Here is a 21090-nt window from a genome sequence, read left to right as displayed (position 1 = left end):
CCAGATATATCCTGGTCCTTGAGCAAAGACAATCCCACGAATGGGTTTGCCTTTGCTCGAGGGAGGGTTAACCCAAACTGCTTTACCTAACATACCTCTCAGGTGAGTTACTGGGACTTTGTCTCCATCCACAGTATGAAGGGACTCTGATTGGGCAGGGCCAGCTCAGCTGACGGAGCCTTTAGTGTTGACTAGCCATGTAGCCTTTGCTAGGTGCTGATCCCAATTTTTGAAAGTTCCCCCACCCAATGCCTTCAGAGTAGTTTTCAGCAATCCGTTACACCGTTCAACTTTTCCAGCAGCTGGTGCATGATATGGGATGTGATATACCCACTCAATGCCATGTTCACTTTCCCAAGTAGTAACTAAACTGTTTTTGAAATGAGTCCCATTGTCTGACTCAGTTAGCTCTGGGGTGCTGTGTCGCCAGAGTACTTGCTTTTCAAGACCCAGAATGATGTTTTGGGTAGTTGTGTGAGACACCAGAAAAGTCTCTAACCATCCAGTGGTTGCTTCCACCATGGTGAGCACATAGCGCTTACCTTGGCGGGTCTGTGGCAGCTCGTTTCTTTCTTTAATTTTTTGAAGCTTGGTGCTTCTTCCATTCTGTTTTGCAAATGGTTGCATTCCCTGTGAAAGTAAAACAGCTCCCCCAGTTGCAGTTGACAGACAAGCTAAAGGCTGGTCACGACTACTCTAGGAATAATACAGCAGTCCCTGTTAAACAGTCTGTATCAAAGCAGGAATCTTCAGTCATTCCTGGGGGAGGATTTGTTTTGGTAGTTGTTCAGGCAGACCTATGAAACAGAACCATGTGAACAGTTAACATGTATTAATTAGCACTGATTTTGAGACTTTTTTTTAGAGTTGAATAACAAAGTTTCTCCACTATCAAAACTCTGCATGTACACTCTCTTATAAAAGAAGACACAAGCAGCATTGAAGAAGTTGCTGAGGGATTGCATTAGCTAAACTGACATAGATGATGTTGCACCTGAGAAGGTTAGTAAAATTGTGCATCTAGGTAACTGGATGAATATAAAGCGTAGATGTATATTCAGGACATATGTCTAATATAGTTCTGTACAGAGTTCTATCTCCACAGTCCTTTGTTTGCACCAGAAGCTTGACAATAGTTTAATTGATTTCAAGTAATTTGACTGAACACCTGAAATCTCCTTCTGAAGGTTTACAATATCTTGATTGATTTACAGTATCTTATGTAAAAGTACATTAAATCTCTTACCAACTATTGTTGGTATTAGTAAACAATCTCCATATACCAACACATCATTTAAAGCTCTTCTGTACATAACAACTGACAGACCTAAACATATGGAAGTTAAAGGCACTCTAGGTGAGGGCACTCTCCAGTCATCTGCCCAGAAGCATGTGCACATCCCTGTTGACATACTGTCAAAATAGACACTAAACCACAATAGTCTCTAGGCCCATTTGGGGGATGCATACAGCCCATTAATCTCTTTTCCAAATTTTCCTGGTAACTACAGATCAAATAATTTTCCCTGGTAACAATTCACTATTCCCTGTAGTTTTACACTGGTACAATTAAGAACATTTTGCAACTCATGTCTGAACCGTTAAGTTGATCTCTCTCAGCTGTGGTGGCTTGAGAAGGCATAAAAAGCAGAAACACCCCACTTTTCTATCCCCCTGCCACTATATTTTGTCAAGAAAGTTAACGTTCCTGTCTTTGAATATATAGAAGGAGAATATTAATACCATAAGAAAAGCCAGTTTTCATGTAGCCACACATCAAGTGTTTGTTTCCCCCCTTTTTTATTCTAGGACTGCACTCTGACCTGTGTTACTTTTTATCTATTGTTCGTAACAGCTGAATTGCAGCTGGGTCCAGAGTCACCTAAGCAAGTGAGGGAGCAAAGGTGACTTTCCAATGTGATACAAAGCCCTTATATGGTGCCTCTACCCTTGTGGTGGCTGTGCAGCTCCCTTTCAGATCAGGCTTCAGCTGCTGTCAGCATTTTGCACTTCTGATAGATTCAGAAATTTTAAAGGAGGAACAAATATGTCTCCTGTGTGACCTTTTGTACAGAACTGCTCATAAAATGTCACCAAGATACTGAGTTAAGCATGTTTTCCATTTACTGATATCTCTTGTGGCACTGAATGAGGATTAGATTGACAAAGTGTGCTGACTCGTGGTTTCATAGAGCAATCCAGGAGAATGGATATATCTAAGAGAGCAGGCAACGCCTTTTCCTCATACTGGCAATAGTGAGATAGTAAATCAAGTTAATCATAAACAAAAACCAAACAAGTAGCAGAAAGCTTGTCAGGCTGGTATTTAGCCTTGCTGTGATGAACAGCAGTGCCTCTGACAGGTAATTTTTTTCTCATGTAGTCATTTTAAAGAGACATCCTTTGTTTGTGGGCAAGAATCTGTTGACCTAAAGGCTTTAAAAAAAAAGAAGTAAAATTTGTGCTAATGTATTAAATGTGTGTTTCTGGTTTCAGTGTTTCCTTCATTTTTGGGGGTAACTCAGTGAGCAGGGAACTGCCAATGGAACTTCCACATTTAACATGAAGCCTTTCATTTGTTTTCAAACTTGGTGCAAGATTATTGCTGCCCTTTAGAGGACTGCATTTATTATAGATATTTGGATTAAGTAGGTTGCCTGAAATGGACTGTGCATGTTGACATAGACCAAAGAGAAAATATCCCCAGCAAGCATTTTTTGTGTTAGACTAGACTAAACTAGACTAAATGAGACTAAGAGAATATTTTCCTTCGGATTCTGTAGTCTACATTGTGTTCCCTCTGACATTCAGAGCGCAAACCCAGTTAAGCAGGAACTGTTTGGGGCCTTTCTTATGTGCCAAGCTCAGTGGTGGCACTTTAAAACCAAAAGTGAATTGGTAACAATTGCCTATAATTAACTGGGTTATGAATTGCTTTAGTTAATTTTGCACAAGCTCATAGCCTGTATATAGTGGTGGTACTAATGCTAAAGAGAACTGGTTTTTATTTCCTAATATCAATCAGGTCCTATTGCAACTAAGAGCACTCAATGGGATGTTTATATATTTGATTAAGAGTGGAGTAAAGGAGGAGGAAATAATGTGATACAACAGTGAAGATGGAGATGTTATATGCAGCACTGACTCTTGACCTGGTTTGTACCAACTTTCAGAATTCTCCGAATGTTAGCAGAAGAATATGATATCCAGTTGAGAAGGCAAATCTGAGAAAAACCTCTTCTCTTCATGCAGTAAGGGCTGCTGTCTCTACAGCTGGATTGTAAATAAATGCCTCTATGTAGCCCTTTAGCAAATTTGATCAAAGGAAGTAAGGGGTGTTCGCTGTTTTTGGAGACATTACTTTCATCTCAACAGCATTTATGATGTCCATCTTAAAATGAGAGAAAAGGAAATTTATTCTACTTTATGCTGTTCTGTTGCCCTCTTTATAAGTAATCACCTTTAAATTTGTTTGTTGTTATTTGTTGATTAATGTTTGTACAATCTGGTGCGCTCTTTTACCACCCTTTTTTCCTATTGGTTCCTAGTTTCTGTTAGAGTTTGATTGGAAAATGCCAGCAATTTCAGCTGCAGTTTTACAAAGACAGAAGTTCAAAGCATGTGTGAAATATTTTTATTAATGCTGAAAGTTACTGTGGGAGGAATGAATAAGAAGTATCCAGTGGAATTATTTTTTTCAGGGAGACTTAAACTTTGGCATAATCAGTGGGCTGTGAAGAGAGATGGAAATCCTAGGGACACTGGCATTTTGTGAAGGCAAAATATATAACATGGAAAAGGCTGAAGATCATTAATTCCCATTGCAAATAATTATAATTCCATGCGAAAAACAAGAGAGGTATCAGACATTTTCCTCTTATAATCTTCATCAAATTTCTCATTCTGTGCCACAGTGAAATGATTCTTCCAGTCTGCAACAACCCCTAAGAAACAGCAAAGCAAAAAAAGAAAAATGATTAATTGACCAGTATTTCCTGAAGCCAATTATCCACAATTCACTAGATACTTGTACTTCAAGGTTCATTTCAAAACAGAATGAAAACCAAAAAGAGTTGATTTAAGTAACAAACCTCAGTACCTTTTCTCATGAATGGGGAAATGGAGTGATCCATTATTCCCTGAAAATCTTTAGTGTAGTTTGCCATGGGATTTTCCTTCATTACCTCAAATGAGGTATTATGGACTATCTTGTTTAGAACCTCCTGACTCAAGTCCTTCTCCAGGAACTTCGCAATCTTCTGAATTTCTTGCTTTGGATTCTGCAGAGACAATGATGTGGGATAAGATATAGAGCCAGGAAAAGAAAAGAAGTCAAACATAGTGGTAAAGCTGCAATTCTCAGACTGAAAAGATCAGGTTGTCATAAGGTTTACTGATACAGCTGGCATTATAATACAAAACTAGCTTGTAGGCAGTATCTACTAGACTTCTGGATTTCAGAGCTCTATAAACATGCCCTTTACCTCCTTCATATCTTCATAGAAGAGGTAGAGAATACGGTGCTTATCTTTGGCCTTCCACCATCCTTTTACATGGTCATACCAGGAACCCCAGAGCACTGAAAAAGAAGTAACATCAACAGCAGCTATAAATGCCCTAACTGTCTTTAACACATGTGGCATTCATGGTTCCCTTATGACCAATGCCTGGGAATTTACCATCTGGTTTTAAATTACTGTGACCGTGACTGCTGTGCTCTGTGCTTATCACAGCATTTGTGTTATTAATCCCTCTAGTGTATGGATGCTCAGAGCAGGATCCATGTGTAACTTTAGAGGGCAACAAATGCAGATTCTTACTCCTGAATGAAAAATCCAGGCTGTCTTTGCAGTCAGTGGAAAGAAACAGACATTTCCAGTGATTCATCTCATCAGCTGGACAAGGCTGGTCTTGACTGGCCCTGCTTTGAGCAGGGGTTTGGACCAGATGGACACTGAAAGTGCCTTCCAGCTTGTATTATTCTGTGATTCTAACTGGTTTAAATATTTGGTATTCTATCAGAAGTGCCTGTTTCTCTCCAGCAAGTATCAAGATGATCAGCTAGGACAGAGGTAGCTAATCAGTCTTCTAGATGTCTGCACTGGGACAGATGGCTCTCAAGCTGAGCTGGTCAAACACCAGACACAAGGTCTTCTTTAGACATGAAACTCTCATGCTGGTCCAGACAGTGTTATTTCTAGGCCTACATGGTGGCAAAAATATTAAGGACCTAAGGAAGTTTTAATGACCCAAACTGTAAACTGCGACTCACCTGACCAGGTTTTCTTTCTTGGATATTCTGTGATATGGGCATCTCTTTTAGAAAAGGAAGAATCAGCTTGCAAGGGGTTGCTTGCCCATAGTAAGATAACTGTCTTTTTTTCATATGCCCTATTTTTAGATAGATTAATTTATGTAAAAATACTTCCGTATCTAAAATTCCCACTGCACATTTCTAACAAAATTAACCCTTAGTTTCTTGTATATCATGTTAGAATAAACCCAATTAAACCGCTGTTCCTTTTCAGCTGGCTTATTTTAAAGTCAGAGAGAAGAGGTAAAGACTAAAAATCATCATATAGGTTTCTGAAAGATCACAGAATAAAGAGTAGTGGTTGGGTGTTTTTTTCCCCAAATGGGAGTGTAAAGATAGATTTAATAATCCTTTAGGTACTAATAAAAACCTGTGAATGAAGATAAATTATGACTGAAACGTCTTCAGTAGTTATCATTCCGCAGAGTGAAATCAGCACTAGATATCAATAGCTGAAATAAATAAATCATTGCAATGCATTTTTAAAATGAACAAAATCACTTATATAACTGATTTCAGTTCATCACCTTGTCCAGACATGAATTTCTCCACGAACTCCTCCCAGGTTCCTGGCTCAGGCAAAGCCTTGTTCATTCTGTGGAAGTGGTAGTATGACACCACATTGTCTTTTGCATTTCTTGCCACATAGATTATCTTTATTGATTTGAAAAGAGAGAGAGAGAAAAAAAATGAACTTGCACATGATTATATAGATATTGAGCATATCCTAAAGTTTTGTCTTGGACCCTGATGACAGTGTTTTAGGAGATATTGCTTTGAAGCTGGCATTTTCTGAAATCCAGCTCAGGTAACTTAGTCATGACTTCTTTAGATTTTCACAGACTTTGCACATTAAAGGGAAAATATCTGTGGGGACATTTAGGTTTTGTGGGCACTCTGGAAAATGTATTTTGTCCTAGTTTATGTCACTTTCTTTGCCCATGAAGTAGAGTTGAGTCCAACCTCCTCAGCCTTACCTTACAGTTTTGTTCCCAGATGGAGGGAGGCACCAGCTGCACAGGCAGATGAATTTTTATTGTTCTTGGAGATGGCATGGCATTAGCTAACTCTACACCTGTGGGATATTTAATTATGAGATATGAGTTGTTCTCTAAATTGCACTAGCAATTCTTTGTTATTCTCATACATGTGATTTTGACCATGATTTTTAGCAGTACATCTTGCACCAATCATTCATCTCCAAAGCAGTTACATAACAGTGTAACATAAGCAACTTTACATAAACATCTTCAGTGTTTCTAGGGAAGTTTTTGCCTATATATTCAAATTAAAAGGGGAAATACTAGTTCATATCTTCTTGCTTTCTTGGGCCCACATTCTAAGGGATAATGCATTCTAAGGGAGAATGATGAATACTGATTTATATTTACCCAGCCAAAGCTTTTCCTTTGCAATATTTAGTGATCTCCTCTCACTTGTACAGGTAAGAAATTTTTGCTCCTTTCTAGAATACAGGAATATGATTGGCTGACTAGACTTTCTGGATAGCATGTAAAGAGAAACTAGGGGAATGACTGGATTTTCAGTAGCTATGAATATAGTTCAGTAACAAAGCAATTGAGATCTTTCTCAGGAAACTTATCACATCAGCACCAAATGCTTGTTTTGTTTCATTTTGTCTAAAATACAAACTTATTTATATAATATTCACCTGAGTAACGTTCAGATGGAGGCTCTGCAACAAACCACTCAAGGAAAGGGTGGCGTTTGTAAGTCGTTTCACGTCTACATTTCTCGGTATCTCCATTTTCTTGAATCATATCCACTATCTCCTGTGTCCATGTGGTACCTGAAAATGTCAAGTGTTTAGATATTTCTCTCCAGGATAGCCAGGAGTCTCTTCTTCTAGGGAACTGAAAGCCAGAAGGATGGACTCTACATTAAAGGAGGAAGGAATAGCACAGAAGATAATGGACAAATTGGAAAGAGAGGATAATGGGGGAAAAATACCTAATTAGGAATACAAAGGTAATTCCCAAAGCAGAGTTTCAGGGATTCCATTTTACAACAGGCTTCTTCATGCCAAAAGAAATAGCTCCCAACCCCACACCAGTACTGAAAAAATGCTCTGGGATAAACTCACTATTATTTGGAGGTTGTATTATTTGCAGAGAGGAAATGAAACTCCCTCATTCCAATTTTCATACCTCACAAAAATTCAGGTATTTCAACTTTTGTTTTTATTCTAAATTTGAGTGGAAAAATGTAATAGCTGAACTTCAAGCGAGTAAAAATTTCATACAGTTTGAAAATATAAAACAGTGGTAGTATTTGCAAAGTTTCCGTTTGAACCACTTTAGTGAAGATCAGTACATAACACTTCATCTGCCTGCAAAATCTTGTGTTACAGTGTTGTGTATCTCATGCCTCTTTTCTTTTATAGCTGTGATCACTGTGTTAACCACATCTCCTCTGAGCTACCGTGGCAGGTCAGCTAGAGAACAGGCTAAGGTATAACTTGGAAAGCAATGTGGGCAGGAAATTCAGCTGTTGAGATGCTTGAATTGTGCATCTCAGGCAAATATGACATAACGTCAAATGGACTGCCAACTTTTTTTTCAGTTCAATGACTGAGAGGTTTTAATCCAGACTGGCTAAAATAACGTGGTTTTGTTTTCAGTATGCAGACAGTAAATTAAAAGCTTTCAGGTTCTACAAAACTAGCGGTGGGGGGTTTTTTGGTGTTTTTTCCCTTACTGAAAAAAAAATCAACAAAACCCATCCTTAAATATTGTTGTTAATTCTAGTAATTATTTTTTTATGATCATCAAGTGTTCCCATATCTGTTCCTGAATTTCCTAAACTGTACATGTTTTTATTCATGCGGGATTAATATTGATGCTTGTTATTCACTGTTTTTCTGTGTAGTAAGTATAAAGGGTCTGATGAAGGGGAGCAATAGTGGCCAGCCACTGAATAAAATGTCAGATAACTAATATTAATGGTGACTATTTAATTTTATTGGCTGAAATTATTAAGTGAATTCGGTTATTTCCTTAAAATAATTAATCTATTTTCAGAAACCACAGTTCGTTTACACACCAAGTAATTCCCCAAAAATTATTCATTCCATAATCATGTCAGTCAGTTTCTATTACTTCTTAGTAATGATGACATTTTTCTAGGCATTGTTAAATCATTACATATTGGTGGAAAACTTCCATTGTTGTCATTAATATAAATGTATGTAATTAAAGGAAACATTTAAGTATAGGTCATTCGACTTTGGCCATCTGTACTTCAGTAGTAACAGATTGTTGTTATTTCTGCCAAAGAAGTCAGAAGTTACTAGTCACAGGTGACAAGGCTTCGTGTCTTTAAAATGTGTCTGGTTTGGAATTATACAAATATCAGTCACAACAGAAAAAAAACAGTTTTCAATTTCAACAATAAACGTTATCCCAAACTTTTCTATTCTCTTTCCTACATGCACCAACCTGCTTTTGCATAGGTTGCAATGAACACATCGTCAGGTCTGGCTTTGAACTTTTGTACTTGATCCCATGTGATGCCCATTGGTTTTGTGAGGGGAACACCCTCTATGTCAAATAACTCACTCCGGGTAATTGTGTCTTTCAGACTCAAATCTTTCATTTTATCCACGACTGTTGAGCACTGCATGAAGAAAGAAAGGCTTGGAATTAACATGGTTGCTCTGAAAAAAACCCTAAATTTACTCATCCATTCTTGAGGTCTCTCTTGTTGACTGAATTCCATGTCCTCTGATTTCTTTGGCCATGATTTGGCCTATCTGGATTCATATATAGACTCCTTAAAGCTGGATCTCATTTTCAGAAATGCTTGGTATATTACTGATAGTTCTCCGTGTCTCTAAAAATCACTCTGTTTACTCAGATACAAAAAAATTAAAAAGCCATTATTCCCATACCAAACATATTTATGTAAAATTGTGACTGTAGATATGAAGCCTTTGAAAGGCAAGAAAAAGAGGTGTGATTCAAAAGAAAGCAGAGCATAACATTTGGCAATGAAATCAGCATACAGGACCCAACCCTTCCTCTGCAGAGAAAATAAATAGAAATTCCTATTAACACCCTTTGTGCTTCATACTCACGAAAATATTTACAGACCTTTTCTGTCTTTTGTTCCTGGATCTTTTCACTCCCGGAATTCTCTGCTGTATTTTGAAGTTTATTGCATATAAATAACCTGAAATAAATAGATCATTAACTAAAGGTTGTTAGGCTTTAATTACTTAAATCAATCTGTTTTAGAGTAACTAGTTAGTCATTTTTGAATTTCTTTTAAGGAGGCCCCTTCTTAGCCATAACTTTGAGAGCTCCAAATCTGGTCAGAGGAAAGCTCTGCTTAAGTGGGGGGGGGCTATAGAACTAATCTAAATTAAAAATATCAGCCAGAAAAGAGAAACGACATTTCCATCCTAATCGCAAACATTGCTAGACTATTTCCTTTCATTTTCTTGATACTCACAGCAATTTCACAGAGATTGAGTTGAGCAAAGCAAGATGTTTGATTGGTGGCTGGGCAATGAAACAAGAAATTAAAGAAAAAAAAGGAAGAAACTTGGCAGAGAATTTTTTCTGCTTAAATGTCTTCAGTCCTTGGCTGTATGGACAACTACACAGCAAGTTACATCTTCAGGTATAAGTAGGACGAAAGCTTGGGTGGGTGGAGATTCCATTGTTCCTATCAGTGTGAGGAGAGTGAAGGAGGAAGTGCAGCAGCAGCCAATAGCTGAGCAGTTTTTCTGGAGTGAAATCCTTTTTTGTGAAATCCTTTCTAATCCTGTGAAAGAAAAATACTTTGAATTCTCATCTAAAGTATAATTCATTACTGGCAACAACATTAAATACTGGTCAGTAGCTCCAGCAAGATTATTTTAATTCATCTCTGTCATTGTCAACAGTCTTGGAATAATTAATTTTTTTCCTAATATCTAACTAAATTGCAAAAGTCACATGTGCACAAGCAAAGGAAAAAAATCCCAAAAGATTTTATTCTGTACTTCCCACTAGCAGGTGATGTCCAGCCACTGCCCAGGAAGCAGGGGTTCAGCCCACACAGGAGTTGCTCTATGTAAGCCCACTGCACTCATAATTACTAGCATTGTGAGGGCTTTTAAGGGGAAATTATCTCCATCTTGTGGATGTGGCATTCGCTACTTCTCTGGACAATCTGTTCTATCCGGTGTCTCACCACCCTCACAGTAAAGAATTTCTTCCTAACAACTAATGTAAACCTGCTCTCTTTCAGTTGGAAACCATTCCCCCTTGTCCTGCCACTACATGCCCTTGTAAGAAGACCCTCTCCATGTTTCTTGTAGGCTCCCTTCAGGTACTGGAAGGCCACAATTAGGTCACCTCAAAGCCTTCTCTTCTCCAGGTTGAATAATCCCAATTCTCTCAGTCTTTCCTTACAGGAAAAGTGCTCCATCTCTCCATCTTTGTGGCCCTCCTCTGGACTTGCTCCACTAGGCTGATGTCCTTCCAGTCCTGGAGCCCCCAGAGCTGGAAACAGTACTTCGGGTGAGGTCTCACCAGAGCAGAGGGGCAGATTCACCTCACTCGATCTGCTGGCCGCACTGCTTTTGATGCAGCCCAGAATACAGTTGGTTTTCTGGGCTGCAAGTGCACATTGCCAGCTCATCTCCTGCCTCTCATCCACCCCCACCCCCAAATCCTTCTGGGCAGAGTTGGTCTTGATCTGTTCATCCCCCGACCTGTATTGATACTGGGAGTTTCCCTGGCCCACGTGCAGCACCTTGCACTTGGTTCTGTTAAACCTCATGAGATTCTCATGGGGCCAGTTCTTGAGCCTGTCTGGGTCCCTCTAGATGGCATCCTGTCTTTCAAGTGTGACAACTGTACCACTCAGCTTGGTGCCATCTGCAAACTTGCTGAGGGTGCACTCGATCCCTTTGTCAATGTCATTAATGAAGATTATTAAATAACACTTGTCCCAGTACAGATCCCTTGCCACTGCTGTCCATCAGGATTCTGAGCCATTGATCACTACCCTCTGGATCAGACCATCCAACCAATTTCTTTACCATCTAACAGTCCACCCACCAAATCCATCTCTCTCCAATTTAGAGAGAAGGATGTTGTGGGGGACTATATCAAAGGCTTTACAGAAGTCTAGATAAATATTGTCTGTAACACTTCCCTTGTCCCCTGACATATTCACTCCATCATAGAAGGCCATTAGGTTTGGTCAGGCAGGACTTGCCCTGTTTGAAGCTATGCTGGTTGTCCTGAATCACCTCTCTGTCTTCCATGTGCCTTAGCATTGCTTCTAGGAGAATCTGTTCCATGGTCTTTCCAGGCACAGAGGTGAGGCTGACAGGTCAGTAGTTCCCAGGGTCCTGCTTTCTACGCTTTTTTAAAGATGGGTACAATTTTTCCTTTTTTTCCAGTCACCTGGGACTTCACGTGACTGCCATGACTTTTCAAATATCATGGAGACTGTCTTGGCAACTACATCAGTCAAGGAGATTTTACTCTCTACTTCCCATCAACAGGTGATGTCCGGCCACTTCTCAGGAAGCAGGGCTTCAGCACACATAGTGGTTATTCCAAAAGGTAAATGTTGTATATCATGATTGCCCTTCTTCCTTCTCCTTCCTCTTAGCTTTTATTGCTGAGAAGGGGTCTTGTGGTATGAAATATGCCTTTGGTCTTTGGTCAACCACTTGATCTTTTTCTGGCTCTGACATGAGGTTTTTCTTCTGAAGGATGACACCACCAGAGAATATATGGTTAAGGTTTAATATTTTTCTTTCTACTTTCAAGTTCTGTCATGGGAAGATTTGCCATTTTCCTCTCTGTGCTAAACCCGTTCTGGTTCTATTTGTTTTTCTCATACCTGCACCTGGCAGTTCATTTGCTGGTTTGTAATGTTATTCACCACCCTTTCAGTTATGCAACCATGTTGATAATGCAGTAATCCCCAAAGCATATCAGCTGGTATGAACAAAGAAAACCCAAGGACTGCTTATTGAGTGACTCTTTTATTGCAGCTGTGAATCTGAGTAGCCTTTGAACAGTGCACTCTGCCAGATAAGCTACGGTGAGGTCAAAACCCGCAGGGAGATGAGAATTAAACTCACTGGGCCAGGGACTGGATTTCTGGTCTGGGATTATGATTTACAGGGCTCCTTTAAAAAAAGACCAGGCACTCTCTGCAGAAAGCTTCTTCCAGGTTTCCATTAACCTTTTCCTGAGTGCAAACTGCTGGCAGGTATTTCCTCATGTAAAACACACCATGTTTATTTAATTTTATTTTATTATTTGATTTGATTTTAGCGTTGCTGTGTTTCGTTACTTGCACAGGATCAGGCTTGAAATGGGATGAAGGTTACAAATCCTACATCAGTATCAAGCCCTATGATATGATTTTAAGTCTGATTTTCATCAGATTTTGCCTATATTTACCTGTCTTGATAATATAGAATACTATGTCTTATAAATTAAACTCTATATTAAAAGCTATATCTGATACATTTGAGTGAATTTTTTTCCTTGTTATGCTTAATGTTTATATTACATTTCTTTAAAACTCTAATCTCCCTCTGCTGGACAAAACACAGTCTTTATTCCAAAAGATGTTAAAATATTTTGAATTTAGCATTACGTTTTAAAGCTATTGAAATCCTTAGATACTAACCTGTATTCTTCATTCAGAAAAATGTGTACTTTGGAGAAATGAAAAGGCTCTCTGGAAAGACCTAGGTTTCACTTTGAGGCTTCTTGAATTTTAAAGCTGCATTCATCTCTTTGTGAGTGATTTAAGCTTGACCTGACTATGAGTCAGTGAGCAACTTTAAGCAGCGAAAGCTTTTTGTGCTGTGGGATGCATCTGGAGTTATCACAAACCATGTCCTATCATAGACTCATGGCTGTTACAGCCCATATGCTGTTGAGAACAATCCTGCAACAGTACTACCAGTCTTGTGATGGTTATTTAATGAATGTCTGGGTTGCAGCCAGGTACAGGTGAGATAATTGTCACAGATATACTTATGTAATAGCAAAGTAAGTACTAAGGAAATGTTAAGTGTAAACACGGAATGAAAAGTCCTAAGGATTTAAATCAGCGACACATTTAAGCACAGTCGCTATCAGTAAAGCACTTACATTCCATTACCATCACACTTAGGAAATTTCTTTGCTTTAAGTATCCTCGCTCCAGCAGAGTTTCCTACTAGAGGAAGTGCTGGAGCCCCCAGTGTGTATAACTCTGACCAGCTCTGTATGTGTTGGGGTCACATTCATATTAATATATAATCTTGTTATGGTAGGCATGCATAGTCAGGTGAAGAAGTTTAATTGAAATCCTGCAGCTTTTTCTAAATACTTTTCCCAAGAAAATATGCATATAAAGTGCTGCAGAGTCACCCTATCAGTGGCACTGCATGCTTTTGGCATTGTTTCTGGAAATTCTTTTGTAGAAATAAAAGATCAGGTATTCACTATGCAGAATAACATAATACGTTCCCACTTGTAAATGAGATTTGGTTTAGAACCAGGGGAAGGAAAACAGAACTTTTTAATAAACATTTACAGAGCTTAGTGCCCTTTGTATATAATAAATGATGGAGTGTACTTTAAAACATTAATTCACATGACAATACCTGATTCAGTTGGCTGCAGACTCCTCTTTGCTAGCAAGCTCAGTGTGGACAATACTAGTGCAGGCAGCATTACTCGACAGAGATGAGGTAGAAGCTGTTCATGTTCTCAAGCTTAAACTTGAACATCAGTGTGACAAAAGTCTACCTTAGAGAACTTGGGAGCACTGCTTAGTTTTAGGTGCTTGGCACAGCTGTGTCCTTGTTTCTTCCCAAAGGAAACCACAGAATTTGTGCCAGATGCTTTGTGGGACTGCTGCCCCAATGCTTAGTTCATGCTGATGAGCAACCAGAGGTGAAGACAGAAGTGGACTAAGAGCAAATGTAACTGAAGAGCCTGTAGATTGCAGGTGAAGGGTATGTGTCCAAGTTTTCAGGCATGCATGCATTGATGAACAAGTGCTAACTGAGTACCTATGGTCCTTTTCCTCAGAGCACCACTAAGTTGAGATATAATTTGTTTTCTCCATCCTTTCCTATCACCCTGCAACTGCCAAATTACAGCAGGAAAGAAATGCTTTTAAAATATGCACTACAAAAATAATACACGTTGTCCACAGCTCTGTGTTGATTTCTTTGTATCAACAGCTGACCCTTATTCTTAAAGCTGGATCCAAGATTCTAGTTCTCCTAAACAGAGTAAGTTGTCATGTGTTGCATTTAAGGATCCACATGCAAGCTTCATGCCACAGTAATAGTGGTGGTTGTTTTAGCAACTGTCTTGATGAACTGATGTAAAAATATTTCCATTCAAGCCAAACATCTGCTTTGTAGCACAGCTTCTTGTGGATACCTCCACTTGCATTAAGTGAAGTTATTCAACAGGCTATTTGCATGATCTCTTTATTGACCCTTCTTTAAGGATGTGATCAAAATTTCTTTGAAGGGGACTGTGTAAACTGACATAATTTCATATCTGTCCTCTTTCAACTGGCATTTCTTTCCGAGGCTCCAATTTGACCATTTAGTGAGTATTTGAATCTCAGCAGCAGAGCGAAATGCCTGTAAGCCAGGGAAAATGCATTTGCTCTTAAGACCCTATATACACCTATATATCTTCTGTACCCCTTTAGACAAGGATGTGATTGAGACAAAATAGCTTCACTGCCTTGGATTTACTATTTCATGTGGATCCCTTGGGGCTACTGCCAACTGCAGCCTGCCTCTGAGGCTATATGAAAATAAGAAGGTAGGTTAGAGCAAAACACAACCAGACTTGCACAATTATTTTTTGCAATTATTTCCTGAGAAGAACATGCACTTCTTCATTACAGCTGAAGCCTAGAGATGGAAAATTTAATTCTTGGCATTAGTGGTGGTATAGCAGGATGCTCAAGTGCTACCCTGTAATACCTTAGGCACTAAAACATCTTGACCTTTTATCTGGAACAATTAAAGGGAGTTTTGTTTAAGTGGCGCATCTGCTGTTCAAGCTGGGACTTCATTGCATGAAGACTGCCTTTCCCAATTCAGAAGCCATTTGCTTATCCAACCAAATTATAATTCCAGTTTAGTTTTTAGAAACATCTGTTTGTAGACAGGAAAATCTCTCTGGATGTGAAGCTTCAGAAAGCAGCTTCAGAAATTTTCATGTTATATTGAGCTTGTGATCATTAACCAAATTCCTCTCTGAAATTCTGTAAGCCCAACAATCTTCTTCAGCCTTGTGCCGCTTGGTTCTGGGAAATCCTTATATGACTACTTCTTTACTTAAAGAAAGGAATCCAGATGCTGCAAACAAGAAAAATTCAAATGTATATTCTATCATTGTTTTCAGTACCATAGGTCTTTGTGTCACAATTCTTATTAGGTAGCAGAAAGAACATTATATATTAAATACTTGAGCTATATATTAAATACTTGAGCTACAAGAAATTCTTACCAATAAGGCTTATAAAAATTTCTCTCTTGGCAGTGTCTGTCATTATGCATGGTTGTAAAAAGACCTTATTCAGTTAAAAAAAGTGCAGAGAAGGAAAGCAAAGCTGTAAAAATTATTAGTAGGTTTTCTGGTGAGTATAAAATTTAAATTATTGCCACCAACATTTTATGAAAAACATTAATTACCAACATAAAATCTGACACTCTTCAGAAGTAAAGAAGTCTATATGTCTCACTTGCCTGTGTGTTTTGATCCAGGAAGCCAGCTTTAATTTAGAGTGGTGGATCCTTAATGGTTGACATTTTAAAGGTCTTTTATGTATTTATTTTTAAAAGTCTGTCCCCATTTTCAATCACAAAGACATTTGTGTGGTTGAAAATTCACAGAACTTAAGTTGAAACAGATTGAAATCTGCACCCCTTCGCAGTCCTATCACAAAAGAGCACTTCAAAATCTGTGGATGAGTACCAGGATGAGGTTATCTGGTGTGGATTATCATATTAATTATTTGCTCAGATCAACTCAAGTGTGTGTGTGTGGAGAAGGGATACGTCAAATTTCACAGAGGTGAGGCAATGTTCTATCCCATGCCTCAGTCCCTGCTAGTTTCCTGAGGCATGCACTAAGTCCATGCTTTGGGGAATGCTTTATTTTGGTTGAATGTTACCCTTTAAAATTTTGCTAAGTATTCTTATTTCTTAAAGTTTACTAGTAAAGTACCTCCTGACAAAACGTGTGCAGCTTCTCCCTTGTGCTCTCTCTTAAGGTGTCAAAAGAACTGAGGGCTCTTCTAATATATTCGGAAGGCAAATACTGTTGGTGCCTCGTGTATTTTTAAAGTAAAACCCTTTGGTGAGCTCATAGCTCAAGACTTGAGGTCTTACACCTGATGTTAGAGACTGCTGGAGCCCAGATGCCTCACTGTCCTGCTGAGCTTGCCTGTTGTGATGTTAGTGGAACTGATGCAGGTAAGAATATTTAAGTGGGATTTTTTCCTCTCCCCTTTTAAATATTCTTTTAGATTTTTTCATCTTATAGATAAAAATCTGCTCAGAGTTTAATGGATTTGTTTCACCTCTCATATGGGCACTCTTCTGGGGACTTCATTCACATCAGTGGAATTACACCGGTAAAGAACAGGAGGAGAGTAGTTGACATAGAATTCATGAATCTGTTGAGGTTGCTATGAATTTTTCTTCCCATAGGTCAACAAATCAGTTAACCTGTTTCCTTCAGGTCACTGGCATAGAAACAAATAGCAGTGTTCACATTTCCTGAAGAATTAACACAGTTCTGAAACACAGTACTTGTGTTTCAGTGTTACACTGCAGGCTAAGGACTACGCTATTCCTTGTGGCAGCTTTAAGGGGGAAGAAATTCTCATGCTTTTAAGACGTAATTTTGGGCTTAAAATGTCTGTTACCTTTCTGTCAAGATACAATGGCAACTGTGGTGTTGCATGCTATATTTACACAGCCCGTGGCTGCATTTCTTCTGGTGTAACCTTCATATAGTGGAAATATGTTTAGAAAAACCTTTTCTGAACAGCCAGTTTGTATTGGTCAAGTCTGACAAGCTGTCTTTTCACATCAGGGTATTACAGCTGTGAGACAGCTATCATGGACTATCAGGATGGAGTATCACACAGTTATAGCTTGTAGTAACTGATCAAGACATGTTGGACAGGACTTTTCTCCATATATTAGTAGCTCCTGGTTGCTTTGCCACGTGTAAGGTCTCCCTTTGTGTGTGTAAAACTCCACATGCATGGTATCCGCAGTCTCAGATGCAGCTGAATTGCCTTCATTGAATTGTCTACCTCTCTTCATTGACAAGTCTGGCAGCTAAAGCAACCAGAATTCTGATGTAGGCACCCTTTCAAGTTCCTGAAGTTAGGCAAGCTAGATAGAGACTCAACTATGACTATCAATATAATGGATTTGGAACTGCACACTTTAAGTAATCTCACCCACAAATCCATATATGAGGAATAGTAACCTATATATAAACATATGTACATATAGAAATAAAGAAAATTCTTTGGTCTAAATCTTTGTTCTCCAACCAAATGTTGAACAGAAGGTCTCAAAAAAAAACCCCTGCATAAATAGCCTCATTTCTAAAGTGTGTGGCTAGAGTCCTGCTTCCATAAAAATGTAGGGTGGTGTATCTATGAATTTAATGGGAGAAGAGCTAGTTTGTGATGGTGGAGACTTAAAAACTATGGTAATTTGTAAGGCTTTAAAAATTCTTACAAGCGTCTAAAAATTCTGCACTAAACAGATATTTTTCCCGCTCTGCTTAAAAGTGTATCTCATAGAGAGCAATCCTCTTGTCCAGAGTTTGTAAAGGAGGCACATGAGGTTCTGGTTCTCTGTGTACTTTGTGTCATACTCTCTATTCCTGTAGCTCCAGCCTTGTTCTTTGGGATACTGAACTATGCAGCTGCACATGTCACCTGCAAGAGAGAAGGACAGCATCTATCTGTCAGAAAAGTAGAGTTTAAGGCCAAAACAGATATGAAGTGAGAATGCTGTAGGAATAAAAAAATTACCTATCAGGTGCTTGTCCTTTGATCTAAACTGTATGAATGACAAAAGTGTGAGAGCATGGTTTGTTAGAAATTTCTTATCTTTTAACAATGTTCAGTCTTTAGTCTTCTGATTGTCTCGAAAAATGTCTCCTGGAAAGTCACTATCGAGCATTAAATCTCAGTTAAAATCTTTCATGTGTGCCTTCAGTACAAAATTAAGAAAATTATGGCCACTTATCCTTTTATCATTTTGGATAAGTGTCTTTTCTTACATTGCTCATGTCTGATCTAAAACTCTTCTGTTGAATTTGGTGAGAGTTCATAAACTCTATCCTGTTTGCAGCTTTCTAAATTGTGAAAAGTTCAGCAATATATTAATAATGCAGGTTTATGTGATTTTTCTTTTTTAACAAGAATTATGTGAGATGTGAGGATTCCTAACAAAATTAAAGAACAGAAGATAGCAAATTAACCACAAATATCTTACAAAGTGATGTCCTTATGACAACTATGGCTGAATTTGAACGATTGGGTAATCATGACCATTTATATACATTTCATTTTACATGCTGAGAAAAATTCCTCCTGTCACAAGAAATTACAGCCCTAGTACAGGATAAATACACTTGATGTTTGTATGCTTGAAGGATTGCAGTTAATATATGCTATTCACCAGTATATTAAAGTATTTTCATAGTTTCGTACTGTGTAAGGACAGCTTTAAAACAGAGTAGTTTTTGTTTACTTTAATGAAGATGTTTCTTCTATAGAACAACCAAGACAGGGAAACCTACATAAAAGAGATGTGTGAATTATTTAGGGGTAGTATACCAGATTAGGTATTTTAATGTCAAAGAAACATTCTGGATGCTTTGACTGCATTCATCATACTCTCTTTTGTATGCATTGAATATGGAAACTGTCAAAAGTGTTGAAAGTTTGACAGATTTTTTGAGCTAAGTATTTTCTTTTTTGACAGAACAGTTTGGTTTCTGAGTCCTGCATCCTTGCTTCACTGAGCAAGGATGCTGTTATGTTTGGCTTAGTTCATTTTGAAGTCTCCAGTGGTCATAACCCATAAACCAGAGTGACACAAGGCCATCAATCAACATGCAAAGACGCTTGTCTAAGCTTTGAATTTTTGAGGCTATCTTTGCACATGATGTTCAGGGTGCAACTTGTGGAATATCAATCATTTTTATCATGTGATAGTGGAGCTCTGAGATTGGAGTTCCTGCCCACGTCTCCGTGTTCTGAACATTTCATGTTACTGTAACCTACCTGACAGCACTGTTTCTTCAGGTGTGTTGTTTTCACATGTAAGAATGCTTCTAAAAATTTTTTGAGTTGTACCTTAATGACATGGCTTTCAACCAATGAGCCATGATCACTGCTGGGTTTTGATGGCTAAATGGCGACCCTATGAAGGTGATTTTCTGCAGGTTCAACATTAATTTTATTCTTTCTACTGTACTACTAGCTACTAGTTACAAGGTAAGTACTAACATATATGCCAAATTTAAAATTTGGCGAATTAAAATAGTGAAATAATCTACTTGATCTTTACATGTTCCTATGCTTATTTCCAGATTTTATGTAAGACTGACTATGCCTTTTTAACCCTTCCTGTACAGTCAGCTACACAGATTTTCTAAGTTATTTGAAGGAAAGCAGAATCTCTTAGCTCAAGTAAACTATTAAAACCCCCTAACATAAACAATACAAAAACTGGACCTGGAGTTTGCCAACATGCTGAGTTGTGATTTTGTAATACCAGAAAGTTTGTGACTTTTACTGGCCACTCAGTTTAGGGAATTCTGCAAACCCATATTTTACAAGTTGGCTGATTCAGAAATATATTTAGAAATACCAAAAGCAGTTAAGAGCTCTCCCCCCATGACCTTCATATTTTATGATGAAATATAACTGAAACAGAACTCTTCAGGGAAATTAAGTTTGTGGCTGATTCAAAACACTCTGAAATCCCATTACATTTTATTTTGCTGATTTTGGGAACTTCAGCGTATGATTGAAGTCAAACATTTGTCTAAGTGTTTTGTTGTTTTGGGATCAAAAGTTTGAGAGTAAACCTCATTTTTTCCCTCAAAATAAGCTATTCATTTTTTTATTTGTTGCATAACCTAACTGTGAGTTTTAATAAAACTTTCATTGTAAGTAGCCTGCTGAACATGACCAATAATCACACCTTTCTATTAAAAAGTATTCATTTTTGTAAACCACAAAGACATACCTCTACATAACTGCAGCTACCTCTTTATGTTGTTTATCATCACTTGAATTACTTTTTTTGGCATTGTGCTCTCCTAATGCTGACTATGCTGTAAACTTTGTAACAAAATGGCAAGTTCTGAGATTTATTTAAAGGAATTTCCTGTGTTTCACTAAGGGTGGCATTGCTGTTCAAAGGAGGCAGCTGCTGCTGGCTTCAGGGAGTTTTGTGGTTGGTGGTGAAGCTGTGGAGGGGCTGTACACCATCATCTAGTCCTGGGGTGTAGAGATGGGCTAATCTGGGGCCGCATAGCATAAGGGCTATGTGGATTTAATTGCCTAAGCAGTAGGAATCTAATCACCTTGGACACTTCCATCTGTCCCCCTGTTGCATCTCCAGAGGGAGAGAAATCTCCTATGGGTCGTATCTGTCAGCCATGGGCACATGTCTTGGAAATATGCTAAATTAGCACCCGACTTGTTTGAAGGACTCTGTGTAA

General features: G+C 38.4%; 1 protein-coding gene across 1 annotated transcript; it reads right to left on the bottom strand.

The window, feature by feature from the left end:
• Positions 1-3620: 3620 nt before the first annotated feature.
• SULT1C4 (sulfotransferase family 1C member 4) lies at positions 3621-9820 on the bottom strand. Its single transcript, XM_017817434.1, has 9 exons — positions 9788-9820; positions 9427-9505; positions 8893-8950; positions 6987-7124; positions 6292-6389; positions 5842-5968; positions 4485-4579; positions 4100-4280; positions 3621-3944 (listed from the first exon to the last, which is right to left on the bottom strand). Exons 3-9 carry the CDS (start codon positions 8927-8929, stop codon positions 3832-3834), a joined length of 789 nt encoding a protein of 262 aa, XP_017672923.1. The 5' UTR covers positions 8930-8950; positions 9427-9505; positions 9788-9820; the 3' UTR covers positions 3621-3831.
• Between the last annotated feature and the right edge of the window lie 11270 nt (positions 9821-21090).

The sequence above is a fragment of the Lepidothrix coronata genome, unplaced genomic scaffold, assembly GCF_001604755.1.
Source record: "Lepidothrix coronata isolate B3197 unplaced genomic scaffold, Lepidothrix_coronata-1.0 Scaffold60, whole genome shotgun sequence".
Classification (NCBI taxonomy): Eukaryota; Metazoa; Chordata; class Aves; order Passeriformes; family Pipridae; genus Lepidothrix; species Lepidothrix coronata.
Note: the sequence above shows the minus strand (reverse complement) of the source record. Positions and strands in the feature narration are given on the sequence as shown.